The sequence below is a fragment of the Lampetra planeri genome, chromosome 55 (genome assembly GCF_965212315.1).
Source record: "Lampetra planeri chromosome 55, kcLamPlan1.2.h2, whole genome shotgun sequence".
Lineage (NCBI taxonomy): Eukaryota > Metazoa > Chordata > Hyperoartia > Petromyzontiformes > Petromyzontidae > Lampetra > Lampetra planeri.
In genome coordinates this window covers 1,655,406-1,672,774 of record NC_136161.1, presented here as the reverse complement: position 1 = coordinate 1,672,774, position 17,369 = coordinate 1,655,406, and the positions used below count along the sequence as shown (strand labels likewise).

General features: G+C 56.1%; 2 protein-coding genes across 2 annotated transcripts in view; both read left to right on the top strand.

The window, feature by feature from the left end:
* Positions 1–11,570, top strand: part of LOC144735576 (uncharacterized) — a 33,696-nt gene extending 22,126 nt beyond the window's left edge. The window contains exons 4-8 of the mRNA XM_078618009.1: positions 722–876; positions 2,974–3,022; positions 5,561–5,641; positions 7,868–8,530; positions 10,907–11,570. Of these exons, the coding sequence (XP_078474135.1) occupies positions 722–876; positions 2,974–3,022; positions 5,561–5,641; positions 7,868–8,530; positions 10,907–11,292 (1,334 nt within the window). The 3' untranslated portion in view covers positions 11,293–11,570. The remainder of the gene's footprint in view (positions 1–721; positions 877–2,973; positions 3,023–5,560; positions 5,642–7,867; positions 8,531–10,906) is intronic.
* LOC144735575 (uncharacterized) lies at positions 11,468–15,553 on the top strand. The gene is made up of 2 exons (XM_078618008.1): positions 11,468–13,597; positions 14,954–15,553. Exons 1-2 carry the CDS (start codon positions 11,468–11,470, stop codon positions 15,068–15,070), a joined length of 2,247 nt encoding a protein of 748 aa, XP_078474134.1. The 3' UTR covers positions 15,071–15,553.
* The last annotated feature ends 1,816 nt before the right edge of the window (positions 15,554–17,369 follow it).

The following is a 17,369-nucleotide window of genomic DNA, read 5'->3' as shown; positions in this document are numbered from 1 at the left end:
CAGCGTGTCTCCGTGTTTATCTCAGCTTGTCTCTGTGTTTATCTCAGCGTGTCTCCATGTCTCCGTGTCTCCATCATTCTGTTTCCGTGAGTCTCAGCGGAACATGCGGCCGAGACTGCGTCGGCTTGCAAGCCCGGGTGTCTGAATTGTCTCCGTGTCTCCCCCTGTGTCTGCATCTCCCCCCATGTCTCTCTCCGTGTCTCACCCCTTGGCTCTGTGTCTCACCTCCCGTCTCTCCGTGTCTCACTCCATGTGTCTCCGTGTGTCTCTCTCTCACCTTTCCCTTGTTTCTGTGTCTCACTTCCCGTGTCTCTCTCCGTGTCTCTCTCCGTGTCTCTCCCCGCGTCTCACCCCGCGTCTCACCCCGCGTCTCACCCCGCGTCTCCCCCCGTGTCTCACCCCGTGTCTCACCCCGTGACTCTCCCCGTGTCTCACCCTGTGTCTCACCCCGCGTCTCACCCCGCGTCTCACCCCGCGTCTCACCCCGCGTCTCACCCCGCGTCTCACCCCGTTTCTCACCCCGTGTCTCCCCCCGTGTCTCACCCCGTGTCTCTCCCCGTGTCTCACCCCGTGTCTCACCCCGTGTCTCACCCCGTGTCTCACCCCGTTTCTCACCCCGTGTCTCCCCCCGTGTCTCGCCCCGTGTCTCTCCCCGTGTCTCACCCCGTGTCTCACCCCGTGTCTCACCCCGTGTCTCACCCCGTGTCTCCACGTCTCTCAGCGGAACGTGCGGTGGAGGCTGTGCGCAGGGAGACAGCCCAGAGACAGCAGCGGGAGGAGACGCGTCTCACGGAGACACGCCGACACCAGGAGACGCGGAGAAACACGCTGCTGCAGAGGCAGATGGAGACACGCGCCAGGCGGGACCACATACTGGTAGTGGCGCTGGTGCTTGGGGTGCTTGTGGTGGCTGTGGTGGCTGTGGTGGTTGTGGTGGCTGTGGTGGTGATGGTAGTGATGGTGGTAGTGGTGCTTGTGGTGGTTGTGGTGCTTGTGGTGGTTGTGGTGGTGATGGTGGCGCTGGTGGTTGTGGTGGTTGTGGTGGTGATGGTGGTGATAGTGGTGATGGTGGTGCTGGTGGTTGTGGTGGTTGTGGTGGTGATGGTGGTGATGGTGGTTGTGGTGCTTGTGGTGGTGATGGTGGTGATGGTGGTGATGGTGGTTGTGGTGGTTGTGGTGGTGATGGTGGTGGTGTTGGTGGTGGAGTGTACTGTAGTATTTGGTGTACTGTCGCTTGTGTAGCGTAGGGGGTGTACGTCAGTATGTACAATGCTGCACAGGTGGTGTGCATGCGGTGCCGACTGTGTATGTGTGTGCACGCGTGGTGCAGACTGTGTGTATATGGTAGAGGTGGTGCGCGTGTGTGTGTGGGTCTGTATACTTGGCGGTACGGGCTGTGTGTAAGCATGCTGTGTGTGTATGCGGGCCGTGGTGGTGTGAGTCGGGGGGTGTATGTCGTTAGGTTAGTGTATGCGAGGGGCTTGTGGGCAGGCCCGGGTAAAGCTACGTGGCTAGGAGTCAGAGCCATTCCCTGTTCACTTTGGGGTGCAACAGGGATGTCCTCTAGCTCCCACACTATTTAACATCAAATTTGACCACGTAGTTCGAGAAGCTTACCATGGCCGTACCGGAGGAAATTTCATCTGGTACAGATACAATGGGAGGCTGATCAATGCCTGGGAGCGGTCAAGGGATGGCTCCTTATTGGTCAACCATGTTATGTATGCTGATGGTCTGGTGATTGCTGCTCACTCAGAGGAGTTGGAGGCATTGCTGGTGAACCTGGATTGTGCCACTAAGAGGTGGGGTCTTACATCAGCCCCACCAAAACTAAACACCTGCCTGGGTATTTTATGCCACCAAACACTCCACCCTCTCCACTCCCCTTCGGTGATGGAGCAGTTGTGGAGGGAGCAGAGAGTTTTCTATACGTGGGCAGTGTGCTCATGACCAGCTCCGATTTGACAGCAGAGGTCTCACTCCGAATCAGTCTGGCGGCAATATCTTTTTATCGGCTGTGTAATCCTGTGTGAAAGCTACCTGGTCTGTCGCTCCACACAAAGCTTCGGGTCTTCTCGACCACAATCGTGCCCTCCCTTCTCTATGCTTGTGAAAAATGGACCCCACTAATAGAACATCTGCACAGGTTAAAACATTCAGGCTGACATGCCTACGATCCATCCTGGGTTTAACAAGGCTGGATTGTGTGAGGAGCTCACAAATCCTAGAAAGATCTGGACACATTCCCATTAGTGAGCTCCGGCAGGCAAGGCTGCGTTGGCTGGGTCACGTAGCCCGCATGCCCAGCCACCGCATGCCCAAGCAGCTTCTGTTTGGCCCGATAGAGGGGGCTAAATGGGTACGGGCTAGAGAGGAGATGGAGTGATGTGGTACAGGAGGATTTGGAGCTGAGAGGACTTCCCGTAGACTGGTCCCAGGAGTGTGAAGAACGGTCTCTATGGAGGAGGCTCGTGAAGGACGCTACTGGGCAGTTGGAGGCAGTCGCCCTTCAACAACAACGGAGGGCGGAGGAGCGACGCTCACAACAACGAGCGAAGCGCCGGGTAGCTAAAACACAGCAAGTTGGCACAGTAGGGGGCACAGGTGGTGCATCTGCCAGTCATCTCAGTCAGTCAACCAATGGCACCTGCTGGGTCTGTCCTGTGACCTCCTGCCAGCGAGCCTTCGGTACTTCTCGTGGCCTCAAAGTGCACCTAGCCTGGCATAGGTGCCATGGTGACGTCACCACCACTTAGTGGAGAATGGCGGTTGTTGTTGATGGTGGCGGTAGTGGAGCTGGTGGTGGTTGTGATGATGATGGTGGTGGTGGTGATGGTGGATGTGGTGGTGGAGGTGGTTGTGGTAGTTATGGTGGTAAAGGTGGCGGTGGTAATGGTGGTAGTGGTGGTGGTAGTGGTTGTGGTGATGGTCGTGGTTGTTGATGTCGTGTGTTGTTGGTTGTGGTTGTTGCAGGAACAGAAGCAGGAGTTGTTGATCCAGTCAATTGAACGCCGCTCACCCGGTGAGAACAACCACAACCACCACCACAACCACCACCACAACCACCACCACAACCACCAACACAACCACCACCACAACCATCAACACAACCACCACCACCACCACCACAACCGCCAACACAACCACCACCACAATCACCACCACAACCACCACAACTACCACTATAAACACCACGACCTTCAACACTACCATCAACACCACCAACAACAACCACCATTCGCCACTAAGTGGTGGTGACGTCACCACGATGCTTGTGCCAGGCCATGTGCACCTTGAGGCCACGTGAAGTGTCGTACGCCCGCTGGCAGGAGGTCACGGGGCAGACCCAGCAGGTGCCACGGGTCGACTGACTGAGATGACTGAGATGACTGAGATGACTGGCTGATGCATCACCTGTGCCCCCTACTGTGCCAACGTGCTGTGCTTTAGCCACCCGGCGCTCCGCTCGTTGTTGTGAGCGTCGCTCCTCCACCCTCCGTTGTTGTTAGAGGGCGACTGCCTCCAACTGCCCAGCAGCGTCCTTCACGAGCCTCCTCCACTAAGGCCGATTTGACACCGCTGGTACCAGTCATCGGCAAGTCCACTCAGCTCCACGTCCTCCTGTACCACATCATTCCATCTCTTCTCTAGCCCGTGCCGCGCCCATTTAGCCCCCTCTATCCGGCCGAACAAAAGCTGTTTAGGTATGCGGTGGCTGGGCATGCGGGCTACATGACCCAGCCAACGCAGCCTTGCCTGCCGGAGGAGCTCACCGATGGAACTTTGCCCAGATCTTTCAAGGATTTGTGAGCTTCTCACACAATCTAGCCTGGTTAAACCCAGGATGGACCGTAGGCAGGCCAGCCTAAATGTTTCTAACCGGCGAAGATGCTCCATTAGGGGGGGTCCATGTTTCGCAAGCGTAGAGAAGGGAGGGAATGACCGTGGCCGAGAAGACCTGAAGCTTCGTGTGCAGCCACAGACCAGGTAGCTTCCACACAGCATTACGCAACCGATGAAAAGATATTGCCGCTCGACTGATTCGGAGTGAGACCTCTGCTGTTAAACCGGAGCCAGTCATGAGCACATTGCCCAGGTATGGGAAACTCTCCACTCTCTCCACCACTGCCCCATCACCGATTGGGAGTTGTGGGGGTGGAGTGTCCGATGGTACAAAATACCCAGGCAGGTGCTTAGTTTTGGTGGGGCTGATGGTAAGGCCCCACCTCTTAGTGGCACGCTCCAGTTTAAGCAGCAGCGTCTCCAACTGCTGAATGAGCAGCAATTACCAAATCATCGGCATACATAACGTGGTTGACCAATAGGGAGCCATCCCTTGACCGCACTTGGGCATCGATCAGCCTCCCATTATATCTGCACCAAATGGAAATTCCCCCGGTACAGCTATTCATGGCTTCATGAACTACGTGGTCAAAATAGATGTTAAATAATGTGGGAGCCAGAGGACATCCCTGTCGCACCCCAAGGTGTATAGGGAATGGCTCTGACTCCCGGCCACGTAGTTTTACCCGGGCCCGCTCATCATCATGAAGGTCCTTAATGACTCGGAAAGCACGAAGAACAACCCAGAGCCCAGGCCTACTGATGGTATCATAGGCATTGACCAGGTCAATAAAGCAGAGATGTAGGTCTTGTTGGAATTCCCTACATCTCTGCTGTAGCAGACAGACGAAAAATATGGCGTCTGTGCAGGACAGTCCTTTCCTGAAACCACATTGGGGCTCCGCAAGCCTCTCCTCAGCGTGCCTAGCAAGGCGATGTTGAATAATCCTTGCCAGGACCTTTCCCGGCACACTGAGGAGTGAGATGCCCCTGTAGTTGTTACAGTCTATGCGGTCCTCCTTCTTAAAGAGGGGGACCACCAGGGCATCCTTCCAATCCTGCGGAACCCGTCCAGTGGTTCAGACTGTTGTTATGATGTCATGTAGGGCAGTCTGTGCACAAACGCCACCCTCCCTCAGCATTTCGCTTGGGAGATCATCTCTGCCCAGTGCCTTTCCTGGTCTCAGACTCTGGATCGCCTTTAGTGCTTCCTCAACAGATGGCACCTCAGCCAGCCACTCACAGGGGGTGCCTTCTTCCAATATTTGAGGCACCGCAGCCTCAGCAGGGTTATCCCCACTTTGTGCCATGATGTTTTCCTGGCTGAGGGATTTCCCCTCCCCCAGGACCTCACAGAAATGCTCAGCAAATCTGCAAACCTGTTCCTGGGGGTCGGAGATTGGCTCACCGTTTTTCCCCCTAATGATGGTAATAGGTGTGGCACTGCAGGTCACTTTTCTGATGGAGTTAAATAGTGACATACAGTGACGCACACACACACACACACAGTGACACCCACCGAAGCGGACTGGGTGTCTCTCTCCCAAATCCCTCTCCTCCCATATTTGATTACATTTTTTTGACGCACCTCTGAGTGTCCTTTTTCTCTCTCGCAAAGTTAAACTTGTTGCCGCGTTTTAAACTTTCGTGAGCGAGTGAGCGAGCGACTTTGACGGCGCGCTGCGTGTGCCTGCTTCTTCTTCCTCGGCGGTCCCAGCACCCAGGAGCTACTCCGTGGGCCGCGAGCGATCGAGGACCCCGCTGCTCTCCGAGGCGTCCGCGGCGCTGCCCTCACGAGGTGCCCGTTTAATTTTTGCTATGCACCGAGCGTTCTTTTCCACCCATGAGAATTCGCCACGACGAGCAGTTTGAATTTAGACCCCCGTTTGTGGGTGGGAGATGGTAGGTGGAGGAGGGGTAGGTGGGGGGGTAGGTAGGGGGGGAAGGGTAGGTGAGTAGGGGGGGAGGGGTAGTTTGGGGGGGTCGGTGGGGGAGAGGGGTAGGTGGGGGAGGGGGTAGGTGGGGGGGTAGGTAGGGGGGGGGAGAGGTAGGTGGGAGGGTGGGGGAGGGGAAGGTGGGGGGGGGGGGTAGGTGGGGGGAGGGGTAGGTGGGGGGAGGGGTAGTTGAGGGGGGTCGGTGGGGGAGAGGGGTAGGTGGGGGAGGGGGTAGGTGGGGGGGTAGGTAGGGGGGGGGAGAGGTAGGTGGGAGGGTGGGGGAGGGGAAGGTGGGGGGGGGGGGGTAGGTGGGGGGAGGGGTAGGTGGGGGGAGGGATAGTTGGGGGGGGGCTAAACGGTTGCTGGGGGAGCGGTGGTGCAGCAACCCGAGTTCGATTCCCACTCACGGCCAACACCCAGTGACGATTATCTGAACCGGTCTTGGGCCTCCCCTAGGTCGACTCGGCCTCAAATGAGTACCTGGTGCGTTGTGTCAACATCACCGCCGGGGAGACAAAGGCGGCTGGGCGTGGTGCTGCTGCTCACTGACAGCACTTGCCCTAACAGTCTGTTGAGGCTATCCGGGGGATCTTTCTTCGTCTTTGCTTTCTCCACTCCTGGAGCGAGCGCTAAACGGTTGCTGTGAGGGTTCAAGTGGCTCCATTTTTTATCTCGGGGATCTGCCTGAAACCGCGTGATGCCCCCTGTCCGGTAAACTCGATCCACCGAATCCGAGAGAGTTACCGACGAACAAAATCTTCCGCGTTGAATGGGCGACGGAGCGTTCGGTAGCCAGGGGCCGCCTCGTCCCTGTCAATTGTCTCCGCCTCGGTCCGTTCGGGACGCTCCGTACCAGTGGAGCTTTTTGGGGGCTCGTCCGAGAACCACGTTTGTTTTCTGTCGCATGTCCCCCCGTCTGTTGTAGGGGGGTTGCTTTATCCTCCTCTTAGTTTTAACGTTCAGGGGTTTTATTGTGACTGGGGTTGTGTTGCAAAGCGCAGTGTGAGGCCTTGCGTCAATGGCGCTACACAGTAGACTCTCCATTATCCGCGTGCGTCTTCATCCGATTTGCGGATTAACCGCGGCACCTGAGATTTTGACGTTAATTAATAATCGTGGATCTTTCGGTAAAGTCACGTAGAAGGGAAATAATAAAAATAAAACATAATAAAATTCTCACGACGTTTCGGCCACAACGCAAGCAGCCGTCCTCAGGTGAAGAACAGAGCTGTCGGAAAGACAGCGTCCTAATGAACACTGCTGCCAAGCTTAGTGTTCAGCGTAATACGCTGCCAAGCTTGGCGGTGTTCATTAGGACGCTGTCTTTCCGACAGACCTGTTCTCCACCTGAGGACGGCTGCTTGCATTGTGGCCGAAACGTCGTGAGAATTTTATTTTATTATATTTTATTTTCATTATTTTATTATTTCCCTTCTATGTGACTTGACTGAAAGATCGAAGAATATGAATCCCTGCAGTCATGAAAGCTTTAAATGGAAATGAATTATTAACTCGTGGATTTTCCCTTTCACCCCAAATTGATAATCTAAAATACAGTTATTATGTCGTGTTATTCTTGGAAAGGTTTACTTACAGGTCACACACGCGGTGCTTAAACCGAACATTTACGTTGCTTCGGTTAATCCAAAATTTACGTGATTGCCTCTATAGTACAGTAGTTCATCTTCTTGGTTCTTTCGGTAAAGTCACGTAGAATGGAAATAATAAAATAATAAAAATACAGCTCTGTTCTTCACCTGAGGACGGCTGCTTGCGTTGTGGCCGAAACGTCGTGAGAATTATTTTATTATGTTTTATTATTATTATTTTATTACTTCCATTTTACGTGACTTTACCGAAAGAACCAAGAAGATGAATCCCTGCAGTCACGAAAGCTTTAAATCGAAATTTAACCGCCAGTACAGTAGTTGCCATATTTTTACAACAGCGGGGCGGAGTTTGATTGACATTGATTGGCTGTGGCTCTGCTGTGATCGACTAAGTGGGCCGAGTCTGCTGACTTTACCGAAAGAACCAAGAATACATCAAATCAAGATTAATTTTCTATATTTTGTGTTTCCTAAAATCAGGCACTCAGAGGAGCGCCTCCCTCGGACGCCTTCCGTCTCGCAAGGACCCTTGCAAGGACCCACAGCGGGCGTCGTCAAGCGGCAATCTCGCACGGCAGCAGGCGCGGGCGTCCAAGGAGAATTTAAAGAAAGGTCCCTCGAAGAAAATAATAAATGGCGCGTCCGGAAGCAATCAGGCAGAGGTGTCCGACGTGGTCTCGGCCGAGGACCCCTCGGTGAAGGACCCAGAGGTGGCATGCGAAGAAAATCAGGCACAGGTGTCTGCGGATGGTAGCGAAGTCAAAAATGAAGTGAAAAATGAAGAAACCTCCCAAGGATCCTCAAACAACTCGGCAGGAGCGTCGACAGAAAATCAGGCACAGGTCTCGAAGGACCCGACACAGGTGTCCGGAGAGAATCAGGCACCGGTGCTTTCGAAGGACCTCTCGAAGGACCCCTTCGTGGACCCCACGCAGGTGTTCGGGGAGGTCGCCGGGAAGTGCCTGAACGAAAACTCTGCGCGGGTGTCCAGGGAGGTTGCGAGAAAGGCGCCCGCGAGGACCCCGATGCGGGTGTCCAGGGAGCTGGCGGGAAGTGCCTGCGCCGGGGTGCGGGAGGGGCTGGGACGACTCCTGACCCCAACCATCGCCTCCATGGGCAAGAGTCACCGAGCTCCCTCGCCCGGTAGCAGCAGTAGCAACAACAACAACCACGACAACAACCATGACAACAACCACCATGACAACAACTACCACAACAACCACCACAACAATAACAACCACCACAACCACAGAAACCACCACACCAACCACAGCAACCACCACTACGACATCCCACATGACAACATCCACCACGACAACAACTACCACAACAACAGCCACTACGACAACATCCACCAAGACAACAACACCAACAACTGCCGCCACCACAATCACAACCACCACCACAGCCACCACAATCACAACTACCACAATCACAACCACCACAATCACACCCACCACAACAACTACAGCAACCACCACCACAATCACAACCACCACAATCACAACCACCACAATCACAACCACAACAACCACCACAATCACAACCACCACAACAACCACCACAACAACCACCACAACCACAACAACCACCACAACCACCACCACCACAACCACCACAACCACAACAACCACCACCACAACCACCACAACAGCCACCACAACCACCACCACAACAACCACCACCACAACAACGACAACAATCGCCAATCGCCACTAAGTGGCGGTGACGTCACCACGACGCTTGTGCCAGGCTATGGGACCGTCCATAAATGACGTCACGAGATTTTGGCCGATTTTTGACCCCCCCTCCCCCCCCTCGTCACAAAGCTCTGCCCCCCCCCCCCAAACCATAATTCCATTTTAAATATAAAAAATGCTTCAAATCGCTTTAAACTGTTGTCATTGTAGTGCGTATTTAATGTGGCGCTGCACTCTGATGTTGTAGGAGAAAACATTTATTACAAAGGGTGTTGGAAAGCTGAAATTTAGCATAAAATTTACTTGAAAATATTCAACGTCGAACTAAAACTGCAGATGTTCAGAATATCATATTGAAATTCTCTTATAATTGTGAAATATTAAATGTAATTATAACTAGAAAAAAATACTTGAAACTTCGTAGTAGAACGAAGCACAATGGAGAGTACAATTATAACAATTTTTATTCATTCCACAGAATGAAAAGCCCTGGTAGAATCATGAAAATAAAAATGTTTAATAACAATCATTCTCCCATGGAGAAGCAAAATGCTCCTTCATGGAATAAATAAAAGGTGACCTTAGTAAATTGAAATAATCAAATAGTTAATAATAAAAATTAATAAAAATTAGTGTTTTAAGAATTCTATTATTTATATGTATTTAAAGATGTGCATTTTGATGTGACGTCACATTTACCCCCCAGGTGTGTGACGTCATTTATGGACAGCCCCAATATGCACCTTGAGGCCACCACAACCACCACCACAACCACCACCACCACAACCCCAACAACCACAACCCCAACAACCTCAGCCTCAAATGAGTACGGTAGGGTGATCTTAGCATTGGATTACAACTTAGAACATTGACAGCAAACATCACTGGTGCTACAACAACAACTACAACCAAATACAACAACTATGTACAGCAACAACCTTGACTTCTGCTGCACCAACTTACAACAGCAGCAGCTGCCGTGCACAACCACAACACAGATCGTGTCGGTGATGATGAGTGGTGACGATGATGACAGTGACGATAACAGTGATGATGACAATGACTAACAATGTTACCTCCCCCCCTCCACCCCGTGTCTCCCCCCCCGTGTCTCCCCCCCCCCTCCACCCCGTGTCTCCCCCCCCCTATCCTGTGTCTCCCCCCCCGTGTCTCCCCCTCCCCCGTGTCTCCCCCCCCCCCCCCGTGTCTCCCCCCCCTCCACCCCGTGTCTCCCTCCCCCGTGTCTCCCCCCTCCCCCGTGTCTCCCCCCCCCCCCGTGTCTCCCCCCCCTCCACCCCGTGTCTCCCCCCCCTCCACCCCGTGTCTCCCCCCCCCGTCTCCCCCCCCTCCACCCCGTGTCTCCCCCCCCCCCGTGTCTCCCCCCCCCCTCCACCCCGTGTCTCTCCCCCCCGTGTCTCCCCCCCCTCCACCCCGTGTCTCCCCTCCCCGTGTCTCCCCCCCTTCCACCCCGTGTCTCCCCCCCTTCCACCCCGTGTCCCCCCCCCCCCGTGTCTCCCCCCTCCCCCGTGTCTCCCCCCCCGTGTCTCCCCCCCCCCCGTGTCTCCCTCCCCCTCCACCCCGTGTCTCCCCCCCCGTGTCTCCCCCCTCCCCCCCCCCGTGTCTCCCCCCCCTCCACCCCGTGTCTCCCCCCCCTCCACCCCGCGTCTCCCCCCCCCGTGTTTCCCCCCCCCTCCACCCCGTGTCCCCCCCCCCCTGTGTCTCCCCCCCCCCCGTGTCGTCCCCCCTCCACCCCGTGTCCCCCCCTCCCCCGTGTCTCCCCCCCCCCCCGTGTCCCCCCCCCTCCCCCCGTGTCTCTCAGTCTGCCCCCGTTCCCCAGTGCCCCCCCCCCACTCCCCGTTTCTCCGCAGCCGGAGCCTGGACCGGGCCCCCGGTTGCCGTGGCAACTCCCCCGGTCGCCGTGGCAACTCCCCCGCTCGCCACGGCAACCCCGTGCTTCTGATTCAAGCGGTGGCGTCGCCCACGGCAACACTCGCGGCTCAGGTCTCCAAGGTTCTGTACAGCCCGCCGGGCAACAGCCAAAACAGCAACAACAACAGCCGGGACCGCAGCAACAGCCAGAGTAGCAAGAGCTGCAAAAGTAACAGCAGCAGCACAACAACCACCGCCACCCGCCGTCACCGTTGGCAACGGAGCCACCGACCACACCTCTACAGCCACCCCCACAACAGGCGCCAGCACCCCTAGCAACAACGCAGAGAAGAACAGTCGCACGGCAACCGCAAGCAGCGGGGATGCCGATAGCAACGGCCCTGCAGCTACCACCGCTAGCGACAGCCAAACTGCAGGCGAGGACAGTCAGACGACAACAACAACAACAACCGCAGCCACCACCACCACCAGCAGCAGCAGCAGCAATACAATGACAGACGGCAACAGTCAGATGGCAACAACAACCACGGCTACCACCAGCAACAACAGTCCCACTTCAACCACCAGCACCGTCAGCAACAACAACAACCAGGTTCCAACAGACAGCCAGACAACAGCCGCGTCGGCCACAACTTCCACGGCTACCACCAGTGGCAACAACCGAACCACCACCGCCACCGCCACTACAGCCACCACCAGGAGCGACAACCGAGCCCTTGACAAGAACAGTCACACGAGAGCCACCACCACCACCACCGCAACAACCACAACAACCGCAACAACTCGTAGAAACAGTCGACAGCAACAGCCAAAAAAGACGCCTGGCAATGGCGAGACCAACAGGCGGCCTGGTAGCCAAGGGAACAGCCAGACCAGCAGAGGCCGTAGCAATAGCCGTGACAACAACACTGGTCAGACTGCCGACAACAGGCAAACAAAGGCGCGGGCCAAGGCCGGCAGCGTTGCCCGTAGCAACGGTCGGACTGCCGGGCGGGCTGATGGCGATGCCAACAGGCAGATTGACGGTCAGTCTGACAGGCAGGCAGACAGCCGGCCTGACATGCAGGCAGACAGTCAGACTAGTCACCCAGCTGACACACAGGCAGACAGTCAGACTAGTCACCCAGCTGACACACAGGCAGACAGTCAGAGTAGTCACCCAGCTGACAGGCAGACAGACAGTCAGACTAGTCACCCAGCTGACACACAGGCAGACAGTCAGAGCAGTCACCCAGCTGACAGGCAGACAGACAGTCAGACTAGTCACCCAGCTGACACACAGGCAGACAGTCAGAGCAGTCACCCAGCTGACACACAGGCAGACAGTCAGACTAGTCACCCAGCTGACACGCAGACAGACAGTCAGAGCAGTCACCCAGCTGACAGGCAGACAGACAGTCAGAGTAGTCACCCAGCTGACACGCAGACAGACAGTCAGAGCAGTCACCCAGCTGACAGGCAGGCAGACAGTCAGACTAGTCACCCAGCTGACACGCAGACAGACAGTCAGAGCAGTCACCCAGCTGACAGGCAGACAGACAGTCAGAGTAGTCACCCAGCTGACACGCAGACAGACAGTCAGAGCAGTCACCCAGCTGACAGGTGGACTAACAATCATTGCGACATGCAGGCAAACTGCGAGGCCAACAGCCCGAACGGCGACAGCCAAAGCAACAGTCAGACAAAGGGTGAAACTGGGGAGAGCCACAGTGACAGCCGAGACGACAGCCGGATGAACAGCCTCACTCACGGCCAGCCCGATGGTCAGACGGATCACCGCCATGGCGACGGTTGCACCAGCAGCAGCAGCAACAGCCAGACCGTCGGTCAGACAGGCGGCCAAATTCAGGAGAATCTGCCCAACAGCAGCCTCACCGACAGCCAAAGAAGCAGCAGCGGTGAGGCTTACAGCCACGGCAACGACAGCCACGGCAACAGCAGCCACGGCAACGACAGCCATGACAACAGCAGCCACGGCAACAAGAGCCATGACAACAGCAGCCACGGCAACAAGAGCCATGACAACAGCAGCCATGGCAACGACAGCCACGGCAACGACAGCCACGGCCACAGCAGCCACGGCAACAAGAGCCACGGCAACGACAGCCACGGCAACAGCAGCCACGGCAACAAGAGCCATGGCAACAGCAGCCACGGCAACAAGAGCCACGGCAACAGCAGCCACGGCAACAAGAGCCATGGCAACAATAGCCACAGCAACACCAATAACAATAACCACATGAACAGCCGCATCGGCGACAGTCAGACTGACAGCTGTGATGGCAACAGCAAGCCCATAGCCATCAGCCCTAGCAACAGCCCTAGCAACAGCCCTAGCAACAGCCCTAGCAACTGCCTTAGCGACAGCGATCAGAACAGCATCCCGAGCATTTCACAGGCTGACATGGAAACAGGCGAAGGGTTTGTGGGTGAGAATGGAGAGGTGGTTGCCATGGAGACGGCGAAGCCGGTTGCTCTGGAGATGGAGTCATCGGTATCCTTGGAGACGAAGAATTCGGTTGCCATGGAGATGGACAAGACGGTTGCCGTGGAGACGGGGAGAGCAGCCATCTTGAAAGCGGCACAAAGAGATGAGCAGGAGAGGAAAGAGAGGAAGCAGGTAGTAGGACACGGGGACAACGCGGAGACACGGGGACATGGGGACACAGACACAGGGACACGGGGACACACAGACACGGGAACACGGGGACACAGACACGGGGACATGGGGACACAGACACGGGGACACGGGGACAACACAGGGACACGGAGAGACACGGGGACACAGACACGGGGACACGGAGACAGAGAGACACGGGGATACACAGACACGGGGACACGGAGACACGGGGACACGGAGACACGGAGACACGGGGATACACAGACACGGGGACACGGAGACACACAAACACGGGGACACGGAGACACACAAACACGGGGACACAGACACGGGGACACAGACACACAGACACGGGGACACACACGTGGACGTGGGGATGCATGTGTACGCAGTGCAATGTTCACACATTTTAATTCTAATGATGTTCTGGAAGGTCTAGAGAGCTGAGTGACACTAATATGTGTCTGTGTCTTCCTCCTCCCCGTGTCTCCCCCCTCCCCGTGTCTCCCTCCTCCTCGTGTCTCCCTCCTCGTGTCTCCCTCCTCCTCGTGTCTCTCTCCTCCCCGTGTCTCCCTCCTCCCCGTGTCTCCCTCCTCCCCGTGTCTCCCTCCTCCTCGTGTCTCCCCCCTCCTCCCCGTGTCTCCCTCCTCCCCGTGTCTCCCTCCTCCCCGTGTCTCCCTCCTCCCCGTGTCTCCCCCCTCCCCGTGTCTCCCCCCTCCCCGTGTCTCCCTCCTCCCCGTGTCTCCCCCCTCCTCCCCGTGTCTCCCCCCTCCTCCCCGTGTCTCCCTCCTCCCCGTGTCTCCCTCCTCCCCGTGTCTCCCCCCTCCTCCCCGTGTCTCCCCCCTCCTCCCCGTGTCTCCCTCCTCCCCGTGTCTCCCTCCTCCCCGTGTCTCCCCCCTCCCCGTGTCTCCCTCCTCCCCGTGTCTCCCCCCTCCTCCCCGTGTCTCCCCCCTCCTCCCCGTGTCTCCCTCCTCCCCGTGTCTCCCCCCTCCGCCCCGTGTCTCCCTCCTCCCCGTGTCTCCCTCCTCCCCGTGTCTCCCCCCTCCCCGTGTCTCCCTCCTCCCCGTGTCTCCCCCCTCCTCCCCGTGTCTCCCCCCTCCTCCCCGTGTCTCCCCCCTCCTCCCCGTGTCTCCCTCCTCCCCGTGTCTCCCCCCTTCCCGTGTCTCCCTCCTCCCCGTGTCTCCCCCCTCCTCCCCGTGTCTCCCCCCTCCTCCCCGTGTCTCCCCCCTCCTCGTGTCTCCCTCTTCCTCCTCCCCGTGTCTCCCCCCTCCTCCCCGTGTCTCCCTCCCCCTCCCCGTGTCTCCCTCCTCCCCGTGTCTCCCTCCTCCCCGTGTCTCCCTTCTCCCCGTGTCTCAGCGTCTCGAGCAAATCATGTCCCGGACTCGGAAGAATCACGGACACAGACGGAGGCAGGAGACTGTCCCCGTGTCTCCCTGTCTGCCTGTGTCCCCGTGTCCACCTGTGGATACCTAGTCACAGTTTTTAGAGACACAGACACACACAGACAGACACACAGACAGACACACACAGACACTGCCTGATAAGTGCTCAAATAAGCTTTGAGATGCTTGGAATTACACTGAAAGACAGAAATGGGAACATGGGTTTTAGAGAACACACAGAGGGTACAGACATCGTCATCAACCATCCTCATCACTGATCTCTATGCAGCAGTAGAGAGACATGTTGATGAAGATTACACTGAGGGGCAGAGAGAGGAACATGTGGATTACAGAGACCCATAAACTCATCACACAGACCCACAGGCTCACACAGAGACCCATAAACTCGTCACACAGAGACCATAAACTCATCACACAGAGACCCACAGACTCACACAGAGACCCACAGACTCACACAGAGACCCATAAACTCATCACACAGAGACCCATAAACTCATCACACAGAGACCCACAGACTCACACAGAGACCCACGGACTCATCACACAGACACCCACAGACTCGTCACACAGAGACCTATAGACTCATGATACAGAGATCCAAAGACTCACCACACAGAGACCCACAGATTCTCCACACAGAAATCCATAGACTCACTACAGAGAGACCCAGAGACGGTCCTGGGCCTCCCCTAGGTCGACTCGGCCTCAAATGCGTACCTGGTGTAGCGGTGTGTAGTAAACATCGCCACTGGGGAGACAAAGGCGACCGGGCGTGGTGTTGACCACCCACCCCCTCGTGTGCCGTGCCGACCTTCACAGGTGCGGCTACTCGCTGCTAACAGCACTTGCCCCACAGTCTGTTACAGGCTGCACGGGGGATCTTTGTCTTTGGGGTGGCGGTTAGCGCTGCGCTACGAAGCCGGTAGAGACCTGAGTTCCATCACGCTCACGGCCACCACCAACACCGGCGATTATCTGAACCGGTCCCGGGCCTCCCCTAGGTGGACGCAGCCTCAAATGAGTACCTGGTGCTGTGTGAAGTTTACGTCGCCACGAGGGAGACAAAGGCGGCCTTCCCTGGTGCTGGCCGCCCGCCCCGTCGTGTGCCACAGTGCCAGCAGCCCCAGACAGTCCGTTACAGGCCGCGTGGGTTGACTCGTGGGTAGCTGAGCCTCTTCAAAGCTGTGTCTGGCCAGCGTGAAAGAGTAGGCCAAGTTTATAGTGGGGTTCAGTGGAGCTGGTGAAACCGTGACGGCGTTGTCACATAACCTTAGCAGGTTAGTAGCCGATGGTTGGCTGTATCGCTAGTCTAGTGGAGGCCCTGCCGCCGCTAGCAGCAGTGGCAGCGGGCAATTGCAGCCTTCCATTACCTGTACCCACCAGCATGTATCACGAGAGTGTTATTAGTAATGAAGTGTTGTTGACAGTGTGTACACAAGTTAGTACTTTTTTATCGACCCCTTGGAGAAGGGGTGGTGATAATGCATATTCTACTTTTGTAAGGGTTTGCAGCAAGCACAGGATCGGCATCTTTATTTTACCGTGGAGAAATCCGATGAGCTATGAAGCTGCTTTATCGCAGATGTCCACGATAGGAGTGAAACGTCTAGGAAAGGTAAGAAAATATCTCTAAATCAACTAAAACCAAACGACCTGGCCACAGATGATAGCCCAGCGAAATGGCTTATCTTGTGGAAATTTCTAGCAGCCAAGAAATCTGATCTAAATGCGTGATGTCCATTCTAAACGTGGAGGGAAAGACCTCCAAATACGCAGCAGACGTCAGACCGTCGTGCAGAAAAAACAAAACACGCCTCGAGTTTATTTAACATATCTTAGGAAATAAGAAGCTTAGTGGTCATTTACACAGCGCCATTGTGTAAGGCAGGCAAGGTTTCGTGAGCATGTTTGTGTGTATGATGAACTTGTTTCGCACCGTACGGAGGTTTGGGGTGAAGGACAAAAAAACTTTACACAAATCGCTTCGAAAAATTGCAGAAGGAAGAGAGCGTTCCAGACGGCCACAGAGGCGCGTCTAAAAGCGCGCGATGCGGTGACCGTCTTTGTTAGATGGTTAGCGTTAGATGGTTAGCTTTAGATGGTTAGCGTGATGGTCTGTGCTCCTCGAGATCAACAGGGTATTGTGATTAATTTGTGGCAGAGCACTGTGCCTGTTCCTCCCCTCAGTCACCACTAGGGAGACCGAAGACGAGCGGGCGTGGAGCTGGCCACCCACCCCCTCGTGTGCCGCGCCGACGAGATTAGCAAGGTATCAATGGTTCCTTAGTAGCGAGCGCGTAGCGAGCGCTTAGCGTGTAACGGGCACGACCTCGCGATGTATTCGTTAGGCGGCAGGAGGCCAACAGCGG

Bases quoted from the DNA above. Each gene is read 5' to 3' on its own strand.
- LOC144735575 (XM_078618008.1), top strand. From the start codon at position 11,468: ATGACAGACGGCAACAGTCAGATGGCAACAACAACCACGGCTACCACC. The intron at 13,598-14,953 runs GTAGTAGGACAC...CCCGTGTCTCAG, and splicing joins AGAGGAAAGAGAGGAAGCAG to CGTCTCGAGCAAATCATGTC.